The sequence below is a fragment of the Rhinatrema bivittatum genome, chromosome 1 (genome assembly GCF_901001135.1).
Source record: "Rhinatrema bivittatum chromosome 1, aRhiBiv1.1, whole genome shotgun sequence".
Classification (NCBI taxonomy): Eukaryota; Metazoa; Chordata; class Amphibia; order Gymnophiona; family Rhinatrematidae; genus Rhinatrema; species Rhinatrema bivittatum.
Genome location: NC_042615.1, coordinates 507,841,146 through 507,855,626, shown reverse-complemented (window position 1 = coordinate 507,855,626; position 14,481 = coordinate 507,841,146). Strand labels below are relative to the sequence as shown.

The window sequence follows — 14,481 nt, the reverse complement described above, 5'->3', positions numbered from 1 at the left end:
AACTGGTATCTGGTACCTGGTATCCCAAGACAACCCACGGTGGCCTGCCATCCCTCCCATGGTGAGCATCTGTACGGGTTTCCCCTGGCTCGGCTTGGCTGGCTGCCGCGTTCTCTCTGCTACAATGCCACCATCTCTCAGGGGCCTTCCTAGGTACATGTGTGCCCATTCCTCCACTTTTTAAAGGGCCATTGGCAGGAACCTGGGAGCGCCGCCTTCTGATGATGTCATCCACTTCAGGCTATATATGGCTGCTGCAGTCAACACTTCAGTGCCTCGGCAATAGGTTGACTACCTTCTTGGTAGAGCTACTTGCCACAGCTTATTCCTGTGTTCCAGGCTCTGTGTTCCTGTACTCCTCGTTGGTCAGTGTGATCATTGTCTTCCTTGTGATCAGTCTTCTCCCTCTTTGGTCCCTCTTCGTCTCCATCTGTGTCTCTTGTGGTCCATGTCCTCCTGCTGGATTCTTGGTTTGACCCCTGGCCCCGGACCCAATGCTACACTACTCTGAGGATCTCTGCCTGCCACTGACCACTGCCTGGATCACGACTCTGCCTTTCTCTGCCTGCCACTGACCACTGCCTAGATGATGACTCTGCCTCTCTACGCCTGCCATGGACCTCTGCCTAGACCACGTCCCTGAGTACCGCTCCTTTCTTGCTCCTCTGCTCACTTCTTCAGCAACCAGCCTTATCTGGTGTCTGCCTGATTGGCATCTTCTCCTGATCTGGTCTGCAACTCTACCTTCGCTTCAATTCTTCACAGAGGCCCACACCTAAGACCAGCCGGCCCTAGCACCCGAGGGCTCAACCTAAGGGGAATGTGGGCTAGTATTGGTGAAGCTCCAGTTGGGCCTCTGCCTTTGCCAGCTCTGCCTGCTGATGGTGGGAATCTGCAGGAAGAAGCCCTGCAGATAGCGCCAACTCCCCCTCAGCCAGAGGGTCCACTTTGCCAACAGCTTATAGGGGAAAAGTTATAGAATTCTTTGATGAGGTGAGGGGCTTAGATGTAGGAGGCCGGCTCCTATGTGTTCTCCTTGGTCCAAATCCTTTCTAGGAGATTAGATTGTGAAACTTGCTCCTGATGTACTTAGTGTCCAGAATAGCTTGAATTTCATATTCTGTTTCTTCTTCAGAAAGCACACTTGTAGATGTGGGAACAGGCCAGATGGTCTTGATAACCATAGTGATTTTAATAGCAACATATGGAAGGTGTTGTGGATACTCAGCATAGGAGGTAGGAGAAGTTGGTAGTTCACTGGATCGACCTGGCAGGTAATAAGGAAAGGGACAATGAAGCACAGGGCAAACTTCATCAAAGGAATCCTGAGATGGAGATTCCTGGTTTAAGTCATACCCTTTCCCCTGGTTTGAAATGGGGTGCTGGGCAGGACTTCTTCGAAGTGATAATTGCTTCGAAGGAACCGCCGAGCTATGGCTTACCCCACTGACTTCTTATCAGCCTGCTTCTTATATTTTTCCGTAGCCTGAAGGAGGAGCTGGCAAGTCTTCCTCCAGAGATCTCCAAGTCTGTGCAGTATTATTAGCCACAGGACAAGGGACGGTCATGGAAATAGGGAGAGGAACCCATGGATGCTGACCACAAACTGTGCAGAAAGGAGAGGAGCCTAATAACTCCCCTATATGATTATTATGGCACAATTCTGCCCATGGCAGGAGGGAAGCCCAGTCATCTTGCTGGTTGTTCACATAGGTCCTTAGAAAAGCCTTGAGGATCTGGTTAATCCGATCTGTTTGACTGTTGGTCTATGGATGATACCCTGATGAGAAATCAAGGGCGACATCACATTTCAGGCAGAGGTTCCTCCAAAATTGTACCCCCGGGGAATTGACCAGGTGATCAGGTAATTCTTGCAGACGGAACACATTCAGGAAGAATTGGCGTGTGATTTCAGTGCCAAGGGTTAGCTTGTAAAGGGCACAAAGTGGGTCATTTTCGAAAAGATGTCCACCATGATCCAAATTACTGTGCATCCATTGGAGTGAGGCAGGTTAGTTATGAAATCCATGGCTATGTGGATCCATGGCTTCTTGGGAACTGGCAGTGTCTGTAAAAGGCCCCAAGGTCGCGCATAAGAAGGTTTGTTGGCAGCACATTTAGGGCAGGACTCGACGTATCATCAGACATCTTTAGCTACCTGGGGCCACTAGTAGTGGTGGGAGAGTAAGTCTAGAGTTTTCTGGAATCCTGGGTATCCTGCCAACTGGGAATCATATGCCCAATAGAGAATCCTCTCTCGCAGGCATTTAGGTACCAAAGTATTTCCGGGGGGTATCAGAATAGCGGTGGCAGTGAGGACCTTAGTTGGGTTGAGGACATGGAGGCTCTTATATATCTGATACTTCAAAGGAGCATGAGAGGGCATCTACGCAGAGGTTTTTCACAGTGGGGTGATATTTCAGTAAGAAGTTAAAATGGTTGAAAAATAATTACCATCTTGCTTGCCGGGGATTCAACTTCTGAGCTTGTTGAAGGTATTAGAGGTTCTTATTGTTATAATTAGTGAGGTTTGGGTGGACACTTGGACACTGTGGCAGCTGACCACGTCCACGGGGAGCAGTCCCATGAGGAGCCACAGGTCAGGCTCAGCTGAGGACACACAAACACAGAGATTGATCTTTATTTAAACAATGTTGTGTAGCCACCAGAGGTGGCAGTGATGAATAGTTGAAGTAGCCGGCTGGGCTAGTATCCCCCAGGCACTGGAAAAGTGACTCCTCTGGTAGCAGTGCTATAGTGGAAAGAACTGAGAGTAATGAGTACAGTGGAATATGAACAAGCCCCAGTATGGAGAACCCCAGGATAGGAAGAGCAGCCCTCGAGGAGCGAGTACCTGATCCCTGAGAGCTGAGAGGCTTGTAGGAGATGTACTCATACAGCAGTTCCACATAGGAGATGGCACTAGGGCTGGAACGGAGGCAGGCCCTCGAGGAGCGAGTAACTGGTTCCAGGGAAAGCTCTGAAGTGGAGATGGTAGTACTCACTGGTGTTGAAGATAGCGAATCCTTCCAGGCAGAAGAGAAGGTAGGAGCAGGCAGCGAGTCAGGGAACATGGGCCCTCGAGGAGCGAGTACCGGTTTCCTGATAGCGACCTGAAAGGCAAGTAAGGCCCCCCGAGGAGCAGGTACCCCATTAGCGATAAGAGTCCAATGAAGATTGGAGGCAGAGTAGCTGGGTACGGAGAACGAATCCCATCCGTAAGATTCCCCCGCTAACTCAAAGGCAAGCAAACAGTGTAGGCTTTAAATATCCGGGCAGCGTGACATCATCACAGGGGGATGCTCCTGAGGTTCGCGCCAAGTAGGAAATAAGAGCGAGGGCCGCGCGGCACACGCACCCTAAGGTACAGACAGAGCAAGGCAGGAGGCAGCGCCCAAGCCAGTCCGGGGACGCCGGAGAGGACGGCAGACAGAAGCTGCGGCAGCCAGGCATCTATTAACAGCAAGAGGAGGAGCAAAAGGAGAGAGGTAGGAGAAGTGCAGTCATCGGGAAGGGACGGTTGCAACACTTATGATCCATGTAAATGATAATAGGATAGACCGCTCCCTCCAGCAGGTATCTCCACTCCTCAAGGGAAAGTTTTATGACCAGTAACTCTTGGTCTCCAATAGTGTAATCCCTTTCCGTAGGTGTGAACTTTTTAGAATAGAAGCACAGGGCGAATACCCCATTATTGTTGTGCTGAGACAGAGCAGTCCCTACCCACATAGAGGAGGCATCTACTTCCACGATGAAGGGTTTTTGAGGATCAGAGTGCTGTAGCCAAGATGCCTTGAGGAATACTGCCTTAAGCTGACTGAAGGCTTGACCTATGTTTTCAGGCAAATTCCTGGTGTCAGAGCCTTTCTTAGTAAGAGAAGTGAGAGGTGCCGCTATAGAAGAATATTTATGTATAAACTGCCTAGGAACCTCTGGAGGGCTTTGAGGCTTACTTGTCTAGGCCAATCTTGTATGGTGCTCAACTTGTCTGGTTCCACCTGCAGGCCCCGGTGAGAGATAACGTATCCCAAGAAGGGTCGTTCTGATTGTTCAAATGAACATTTCTCGAGCTTGGCATATAAATGATTCTCTCGGAACTGTTGTAATACCATTTTCATATGTTCCTGGTGCTGGGGTAGAGAGCAGGAGAAAATAAAGATATCATCCAGGTAGACGAGTACAGATGACTGTAAGAAATCCCAGAAGATTTCATTGACCATATGCTGAAAGACCACTGGGGCACTGCACAACCCAAAGGGCATTACCAGGTACTCATAGTGCCCATTGCGAGTATTGAATGCCATCTTATTTATTTATTTATTTATTTTGATTTCTTCTATACCGACGTTCCTGTATGGAATACAAATCACACCGGTTTACATTGAAAACAGAACAGTCGCTTGGTGGCGATACAAGGAAAATTTACAATTTACAATTTATATCAAGGAACAATTAAATCAAGTAGATAAAATAACTTCAGTACAAATTAAATCAACAATTAAATCGAGTAGATAAATAATTTCAGTATAGAAATAAATAACTTCAGAGCAGTTAAAAAATTATTATTATGTTGCCATCAAGTAATGAACACGAAGACTGAGGAGCTGTTGAGTTTTAGGTAGAGGGCTCTCAGCTTGAGGAGCTAGTTAAGGGAGAGCATTGGACTGTGAAATGATATCTGCTGGGTTACAGGATAAATGCTGGTTAACTTGAGCAGGTAGGATAGTGGATTAGAGTCGAACAGGACTGGGATGCCATAAGGGGAAAAACTATAAGGGGGCAGGAACATGATGTGGGCAGATGAGCATGCTAGCTTTGAAAGGGGGGGCCCCTGAAAGGGCTGAGAGAATTATTTAGAGGGTGCGACATAACCTGGACTGGGAGGCGGCTTCAAAGAGAGCTTAACTCTCCGGTAAAGGCTTGGCTGAAGAGCCAAGTTTCAAGTTTTTTTTTGAATGCCTGATGGCAGAGTTCTTGTCGGAGATCAGGCGGAAGAGTATTCCAGAGGGTGGGACCCACTGTGGATAAGGCACGCTTCCTTAAGGATGTTTTAGCAGGGGGGGCATAGAGAGTGCCTTTGTAGGCTCTTCTGATGGGTCTATCCGATGTGTGTGGATGTAGCTGGATGCTTAGCTTGAGGGGGGAGATGTTGTGAATATCTTTGTGGATCATCATGAGGACTTTGAAAAGAATCCTGAATTTGATGGGTAACCAGTGGAGTTTCTGAAGGATGGGAGTGATGTGCTCTCTTTTGTTTGAGCTGGTGAGAATCCAGGTGGTGGCGTTCTGAACCATCTGCAGGGGTTTAATGGCGATTGCAGGGAGACCGAGGAGGAGGGAGTTGCAGTAGTCAACTTTCGATAGGATGATGGATTGAAGCACCAGCCGGAAGTCTCGGAAGTGAAGGAAAGGTTTCAGTTTTTTAAGAACCTGCAATTTGAAAAAGCATTCTTTTGTGGTGTTTTGTACAAATTTTTTTAGGTTTAGTTGGTTATCCAGCAGAACCCCTAAATCTCTAATGGATGATGAGTGATTGATAGTTGTTTTGGCAAATTGGGAGGAGCTTGGGGAGTTGAGGAGAATGTTGTTTTCATCCAGCGAGATGATGAGAATCTCATTCTTATTGGTATTGAGGATGAGGTTAAGGCTGGTGAGGAGGCAGTTGATTGCTTGAAGACAGCTATTCCAGTGGGACCATGTTTTTTGAAGAGAGTCTGTGATAGGGAGAAGGATCTGGATATCATCCGCGTAGAGGTAGTGGGTTAGATTTAGATTAGTGAGTAACTGGCAGAGAGGGAGAAAATAGACGTTGAAGAGGGTGAGTGAAAGGGATGAGCCCTGGGGAACTCCCAGGTTGGTTCTGATTGGGTGTGATTCTTTGTTGTTGATCCTCACCTTGAAGAATCTGTTGTCAAGGAAGGATTCAAACCAGCTGAGCGCAACTCCCTTAACACCTATGTCTGCCAGACGTTCTAATAAGATTGTATGTTTCACCGTGTCAAAGACCGCAGATAGATCGAGAAGCGCTAGGAGATAAGGTTGTTTTCTTTCCAGGTTAAGGAGGATGGTGTCCGAAAGGGAAGATAGGAGGGATTCTGTGTTTAGAGTTTTGCGGAAGCCAAACTGAGATGGGTAGAGAAAATTATTGTCCTCCAAGTATTCAGACAGTTGTTTGTTTACTATATTTTCCATAATTTTGGCGATCAGAGGCAAGTTCGCTATGGGGCGGAAGTTAGCTAGGTCCGTAGTTGATAGGTTGGGATTTTTTAATAGGGATTTAAGTATTGCGAATTTTAGTTGGTCAGGCACCCGTCCTTGGGCCAAAGAGCAATTAATAATATCTGCAATAGGCTTAGAAATGATGTTCAGGATAGAGAGAAGAAGATTGGGAGGTATTAGGTCCGACGGATGTGAGGAAGGTTTGAGTTTCTTCAGAATGTTTTCAATTTCCAGTGAAGATGTGGACTCAAAGGATTCAAGGGAAGAGTTACGTTGCGGTAAGGGTATGAGTGGGAGGTTAGAACTCTGATTAGAGGCCGTGAAGGGTGTGATGAGGTTGGTGATTTTTTTTTTAAGTAGTTGGCCAGATCTGAAGCTTTGCTGAGGGCTAGGTCATCCAGTATGATGGGTAGAGCTGGTTTGGTGAGAGCTGAGACATAGGAAAACAAGGCTTTGGAATAAAAAATAAAATGATGGATTTTTTTAGAGAAGACATCTTTCTTGGATCTGTGAATGGCATTCCTATAGGCATTAAGTTGGGCTTTGTAGGCCAATAGAGTCGAGGATCCGGGGGTTTTTGCGCCATCTATGTTCTTTGCTTCGTAGGTTTTGCTTAAGGGCCTTTAGTTCTGGGGTGAACCAAGGTTTCCTGTTGTCCTGCGTTAGGTGTAAAATTTTGGTGATTGTTGGGCAGGATTGGTCTGCCACTTTGTTAGTGATATTGATACATTTGTGAAGGGGATGAGTGGAAGATGTATACTTCTTCCACTCATCCCCTTCACAAATGTGGATAAGGTTATAGGTGCCCCCGAGGTCAAGCTTTGTGACGACCTTGGTGCCCTGGAGTCTATTGAATAACTTCAAAATTAGATGCAAGGGTAGCGGTTTCTTCTAGTGATGGCATTGAAGCCATGGTAATCAATGCATGGCTGTAGGGACCCAACCTTCTTTCCCACAAAAATAGAATCCAGTTCCTGCTGGAGAAGAGGAAGGTCGAATGAAGCTGCACTCCAAGTTCTCTTTGATATAATCAGACCTGGCTTGTGTCTCTGGAATAGAGACAGAATAGACAAACCTCTGAACAGAGTCTGGCCTAGCAAGAGGTCAATGGCACAATCATAGGACCTATGAGCTAGGAGTTATTCCACTTGCTATTTACTGAACACATCAGTGTAGGCCACATAGGCCAAAGGGAGTCCTTGCGGTACTGGGATGCCTGCCAGAGCAGCAATCAACAGAAGTATTACTGGGAGTAGACATCCTTGATGGCAACTGGACCCCCAATGGGAAATTTCAAGAATTTCCCAATTAATAGTGGGGTTGTGTTTGATCATCCAAGGTAGTCCAGAATAGTAGGGTTCACCACCTTGGGTAGGACAAGGAAGGTAATCTGTTTATGATGCAGTGCTACAATCTGCAAAGTAAAGGGAGTAGTAGTCATTACTAGATTGCCCGGTAGGGGCTCTTCATATACAGAGGAAACTTTCCCAAGAGGCACTAAGGGAACCAATGATGCATTGCAATATTGTACCAGGGCCTCCTTAATAAAATTTCCAGCAGTGCCTGAGTCCAAAGAGGCCTCTGTGATGAATTCTTCAGTGTTGGTTTTGAGGGTGACTAGAATCAGCATTTGTAGAGAGGATGAGGAGGAAGAATGACCTAGGGCTGCCTCTCAAACTAACCCTAGACTGAGAAGTTTCCCAACTTCTCCGTGCATTTAATGGTATAGTGCCTTTGTCCGGCACAATACAGGCAGAGGTTGAGGCTTCTGTACCTTTGTTTTTCTTTGTTTGTCAATTTAGCTCTTCCGAGCTGCATGGGTTCCTCCATGGCAGGTACTGCTGTGGATTCCTTTGTGGGAAGCACTGATGGACGCTGAAATCTGGGCGCCAACTTCAGCTGCCTTTGGGAAGAGTCCCTCTCCCAGGTTCCCTGGAATGGGATATCGACCTTGATGCAGAGAGAAATAAGGTTTTCCAGACTGAGTGATACATCTATTTCTGTGAACTCATCCTTAATGCAGTCATTAAGACCTTGCCCAAAAATGGCGACTAGTCTCTGCTCATTCCATTGAAACTCTTACATAAGATTTCTGAACCAAATGGTGTATTCACCGACAATTTTATTTCCTTTTTTCAGGTGGAATAGCTCCTCAGTCGCAGAGGAGGAGCATCCAGACTCATTGAATGTATGACGAAATGTGTCAGAACTCTTCTAGGTTCCTCATAAAGGCTAGGGCCAGGCTGGCTAGCAGGAACATGTCAAAAAGTTTAGTGATTGCAGTTAAACTTAAATCTGGACATTTGTAAAATGCTGGCAGTGTTGTATACAGGGACATTTGACTCAATTGCTGCAGTTCATTAAACAGACAAAGGAATCTTTCAGTTCTATGCTGTTTTTCTTCTCCCCCTCCCCCTCAAGATAGCACAGGGCTGAGGATGAAGTTTACTGTAGTCTGGCTGTAGGGGAAACTCGCACCTGTAGCTTAAAATGCATGAAGCACTAGTTAGCGAAGCCTTGGCAGATCTTTGGGTCCTCTTGTATCTAGGTGGCAGAGCCAAATATGCTATAGGTGCAGATGCATGAACTAGTGGAGGCAGCGCAGGCGCTGGTAGTCATGTTTTTAAAGCATTTATGTGGAAGGCCAGTCCCTTCAGTAGACCTGCTATCTGGTTCAGATATTCTTGATGCTACTGGACTTGGTGGGCCAGACCGGGAATAGCTTGAGGCATGGATGTGTCTGCCAAACTCATTGTCTCAGCAAATCTGTCACGGAGTGTGAGTATTTTGTGTGTGGTGTGATGGGTGCAGCCCAGCAGGGAAACACACTCAAGCTGGAAATGGAATTGTGCTTCACCTTTACCAGCCTTTTCCACCGCAGGTTGAGTCCCTGGTTTTGAAGGGCAGCAGAACTTAGGTGAGGAAACAGCAAGAGAGCAGTCAAGCAGCACGTGGATACAGCTGAGGTCAGAGCAGATAGCAAAAAAATGAGAGTCCACATCTGAGCAGGGATCAAGGCAGGTAGCAAACACGTAGTGCTGGTATCTGAGCAGGAGGTCAAGGCAGGTGGCAATCTGAATTCAGGCAAGGGTCAGGTAACCAGCAGACAGTCCAAGAGGCAGGGGCAGAGAGGACAGAGGAAGGAGCCAGGGACTAGGAAAGGGCAGCCAAAGCAAGGAATGAAACAGACAAGGCCGAGACAAGTAAGACAAGGACTGGAACAGGCACAGCAAAAGCAAGCCAAGAAGCAACCAACAAGAAGAAGCAGAAAGCACAGTAGGAAACCTGTTACTGTGGTGCTGGGTGATGGAACTGAGATTCCTTATATACCAGAGCTAGGATGACATCATCAGTCAGCGCCCACAGGAATGCTGACTACATGGTCTATAAAAGGGCTACAAGAAGTGCAGGTGTTTTCAGCCAGGCCCAAGGATACAGCACACTGCAGAAAGCTATGCTGGGAGTGTTTGGAGATAAGGGGTGTTACACTTTTCCCTGTTGTACCTTGTATCCAATGCTTGGTCTCTGCTGCTCTCTGATCGAGCACTGGGTGGGTAGTTCTATCCTTTTAACTCTCATTCAGATTGGCAGAATAGTGTATCAGCTGGGCTAGCTGATGATCCTTTCCTTCTTTTCTCCAGTATAGTCTTTAACTACCAACTTCTTATTCAATATTTGAGGTCTCAGTTCATTTTGAAATAGTTTATTTATTTATTAATACTGACTAGGAGTTTTCTTTTCTCTTGAAGACAAACTCAGGAGTGTGGAAATTCACTCCCTCAGACTTGGGCAAACCCTCTACTCCAGGAACAAAACAGTTACAGTAGGCTGTCTAGTGTACCACCACAGGAGCAACCTTTGAGGCACCACCTGTAATCTACTGCAGGCAGGGAGACAGAAGGCCAATGTCCTCCTTCTCCCACTTCCTAGAATCTCATCTCTGACCACTACTGAAGCAAAACTGAACAACTGAGGCCACTCCTATGGGAGAGGCCTTACCAGCTGGTTCAACCCATTCACTCTACTCTGCCAGCTCCAGCCTTGCATCCTCTGGGAGAGACATACAGGTCTATCCAGTAATGAGCGGTAGGAAGAGCTGTGTTAGTGCCCGGCGCACCCGCGGTTGCCGCACGCACAGTGCAGCTCACCTACCACTCGATCCTGTATGTAAATAGCTTGCAAATGCAAGCTGCGTCTAAGAAGTGTCCATGAAGCGTTAGGCCAGCGCAACCCATTTTACTGTATAGAGCGCTTATACAGTATCCTGGGTGCGCGGGCCTAATGCTTCACGGCCACGCTGGTATCTGTCATTTCAAATGTCATTTCAAATGTCATTTCAAATGTCACATGTCACGCTGAAGACGTGACATGTGATATCACGTCTTCAGCGGCCGTGCAGGCGTCCATCTTCGCGAGCAGCTGGAGGCAGGCGAGGTCGTCCGATGTCCGGAGGGGGCTGCAAAAAGTAAGTCGCTTCGCCGCTTTACACTGCCAGTCCCTTCTTCCCTCCTCCCGGAGCAAGGCTGCTTTTTGCACCCTGCTTTCGGGAGGAGGGGAGAGGGGACTGGCACGGGGGAAGCCACGATGTCCGGAGGGGGGCTGCAAAAGTAAGTCGCCGAGCGTAGGATTGCCCGTCTTCTCCCCTCTCTCTCTTGCAACTTTTTTTTTCGCTTTTTTTTTGCTTCGGGAGGAGGGGAGAGGACTGGGGCTGCCCCGGAGATCAGCATCCATGGACGCGGCCAGGGCAGGTGAGCGGGGGCTGGGGGAAAGCTTGCCGCCTACCCTTACCCCTGCCTCTAACGCAGGGGTAGGGGTAGGCGGTAAGTTAGCAGGTTAAACACGCGGCAAAACGGCAGGGTAAAAAAGGGATAGTCGTGGCGCGGGTTACTGGATGCTAGGGAATAGCTAATTCGATCGTTTACATGCAATATACATGCCGCGTGCGGAAGGGGTTGCCCGGGGATTTCAGGACGCGGTAAGGGTAGGTTAAAGGGGGTTGTGGATCGCAGGAAGGGCTAACGCGGCCAGAAAGTGAGTAGAACGCGGGTTAGGAGCGGGGTAAACGCGGCCGCACTTTACTGGATAGACCTGACAGTAGGGATCCATATGGTTCCTTACATCTGTAAAGCAAGCTTCACCTCTTTAGTGATTATTTTCCTGTTTTTCTGATTTTGAGGAGTCGTTCATTTCTGGTCCCTCCTCAAATGGGTGGCTATTCCCCTCTTTCTACTTTCCCATGCATGCTCAGAGTTCAGTTCAGCTCTCTGTTTGGTTTGATGTTACAACTGTAAGAGAAAGAGGTTTAGGATTTTGTCCCAGTGCTGCTTCACAGTCTACTCAAAAGGTACCTATCAAGGACCGTGTGAAGGAGCCCTCAAGGACCCAACATTGCTGCCTTGGAAGAAGAAGACGTATTTTTCCTGATTGATAGAGAACTGAAAGTATTTTTGCATTTTTTACCAGCTCCCACCAATAGGGCAGCTATCGCCCGCTCTAAAAGAACTGGAGTGCAGTTGTTTGGTTTTCCCTCAATCGAAAGTGGGACTTACTAGCTGTGATTTTTGGGAAAGGTTAAACACCCAGTTTTGAAACGAGAAAGAGTTTTGGGGGGTTTCGCTTCACTGATAGCCTGTGTCAATTGAGGAGGAGAATTTCTTTACCCTCTATGGGGAAGGATTTTTGGACACTGCTTCAGGGTCAGAGAAGAGTAGAAAAGAGAATGAAGATAAAGGAGTAGTAGCATGGGGATTGTAATTCTTCTGTTAATGCTGATGATTTTTCCTATTTCGGATTGAATTTTTTGTTTTTTTTAAAGTTGACATAAACCCCATTTTTGGTTGAACACCGTCCAACGTCTACTGTGAGTTTCTCCATTTGGTTCCTGGCTACTGAAGGCAGCTACCAGTGAGCACTGAACTGGGAGTATTGAGGGAGACAGTGTGTTGAGATCACCACACCACATAGAGCTTCTTCCGGAGGCTACGAATCCCCTCCCTGCTAGCAAACCCTGGCACCCAGGGCTGAAGTCTGGCATTGTGAGCAGTGAGAAAGGGTCCAGGAGAAAAACTGTGGCCCTGGGACTTTGCTGTGACCCCTCCATTTGGTGGGCCCCAGACCAAGAAAGGGTTACACATCTATAACTGAGCAGGCAAGGAGAGTAAAGTTCTGTGCTTGTATTCAAAGGAGTTTGCTACCTGTGTGTGAAATCTGCATCATGCACCCTCAGAACAGGGACGCAACACCAGCTTGATCTGTGGACTTTTCACATCTGCTCCATACTACCTCAGACCCAGGTTCTTTCTTCCTCCTCTCCCCACAGCTCTCCTCCTACTCCCAGCAGGAGGAGAGCAATACTTCCTAACTTCATCTGACTTCCTCTACCGTACAATTCCAGTCCTGCAATATGAACTGTTTGATGCTAGCCAGTCCCACAAGAATAGCATGAGATCTATAGGGTACCACGTGGTTTATGTTGTGTTTGTTATCATATTAAATTATGATTTATATTGTGTCTCATGTGCCTTGTCATTCTGGGCAGATTGCACCAAAATGTAAACATCTTAAAATCCAATACAGACATAAACAGCTAAATATTAACAATATAGACAATACAGATTTATAAATATTTAAAACAATAAAAAGACTGCAAGCAAGCATGCATAACCATTCATGCCACAGGACTGGAACTGCATTGTAGAGATGCCCAGATGCAGCTCCGTCTGAACAGCTGCTCTCCTCCTGCCATGGGTAGGGGAGAGGATGGGCAATCAAGCTGTGGGGAGGCAAGGAAGTAAAGGACCCAAGACCAAGCTAGAGGAGAGGGGAGAAGAGGGAAGCAGACCAAGGACAGAGCTGGGGAGGGAAGCAGGGGTTGCTACGGGATAAAGAGCAGGGTCTGTCTCTTGTATGTATCTGTATGTATGTATGTATGTATCTTGTATGTATCTGTATGTATGTATCTTGTATGTATGTATGTATGTATCTTGTATGTATCTGTATGTATGTATGTATGTATCTTGTATGTATGTATGTATCTTGTATGTATCTTGTATGTATCTGTATGTATGTATGTATCTTGTATGTATGTATGTATCTTGTATGTATCTGTATGTATGTATGTATCTTGTATGTATGTATGTATGTATCTTGTATGAATGTATGTATGTATGTATCTTGTATGTATGTATGTATGTATGTATCTGTATGTATGTATGTATGTATGTATCTTGTATGTATCTGTACAGCTGCATATTTCTTGCAGTACTGTATAAATGAATGATAGTAGTAGACAGGTACTGGATGAAAAAGTGATGAGGTAGGTATGAACAATGACACGGGAAGTGAGGGCTTTGCCAACCAACAGTGAGATTTTAGGGCTGCCACCTGAACTAGGTTAACCCTAATGGGCTGACCCAGTTCTGATTTTGCCCCAGTGCAAGATGATGGGGGTCATATCTACTAAAGTGCAAATGCAGCAGAAACGTGCACTAGTACCTTACCGCATTTTGGGAAATATAGTGTCATTTTGCTGCAAACTTATAGTGGCTACGTATTATTTCCAGGCCAGGCCAGAAGTCAGTTGATCGCCCCTACCTTGTGCACTTCTCTCCAGGTTGGCAGCAAGGCCCCTTCTTATTGATGAGGTTCAGGACCTGCACAGCCAACACCACGGCAGGACCCTCCCCGCAGTAGCTCAACATAAGGCCTGCAATGTCCATGGCATCAGCTCTCTCCAGGCTGCCCCGAGGGATTCTGCAGGGGGCATCCTCCAGCCGGATTTCACACAACTTGATCTTGAACCTTCTCAGCTCGACTTCTAGCAGATCTTCCAGCACGGAGGTCAGGAGGTCGCGGGCGCTCAGAGCCATGCTGCCAAGCTGTTAGATGAGAGTGAGGAAAAGGACACAAGAAAGATAATATGCAGCAAAAATAAATGAGGGGCGAACACCAGGATTGCTACTGTGCTGTACTTGGTCCCGTGGTGGGGCAGTATGTGTGAGGCAACTTGCAAGTAATGTGGAGTATAATGTTCACTGTGTGTAAATGTTCAGCAGCAACACTCTGTGTTAATAAATGTGTCAGCAAAGGTCATGGAGCACCAGAGGACACCCTGTGAAATAAGAAGTTAATTGTTCTTGTTTATATTGTATAGCCGAGTCTCTTTGGGATAATGCTTACCCAGACCAAAATAAACTGTACGTAACCATCTATAACATGACAATCTATAACATGACATGGTGTCAAACGTTTGAAACTCAGGTG

At 46.8% G+C, this 14,481-nt stretch overlaps 1 protein-coding gene across 1 annotated transcript in view; it reads right to left on the bottom strand.

Moving 5' to 3' along the window:
- The window catches only part of LOC115098272 (NACHT, LRR and PYD domains-containing protein 3-like), a 45,197-nt gene extending 31,110 nt beyond the window's left edge, over positions 1–14,087 (bottom strand). The window contains exons 1-2 of the mRNA XM_029614780.1: positions 13,813–14,087; positions 9,083–9,180 (exon numbers count right to left, since the gene is read on the bottom strand). Coding sequence (XP_029470640.1) covers positions 9,083–9,180; positions 13,813–14,087 — 373 coding nt within the window. The remainder of the gene's footprint in view (positions 1–9,082; positions 9,181–13,812) is intronic.
- Positions 14,088–14,481: the final 394 nt, after the last annotated feature.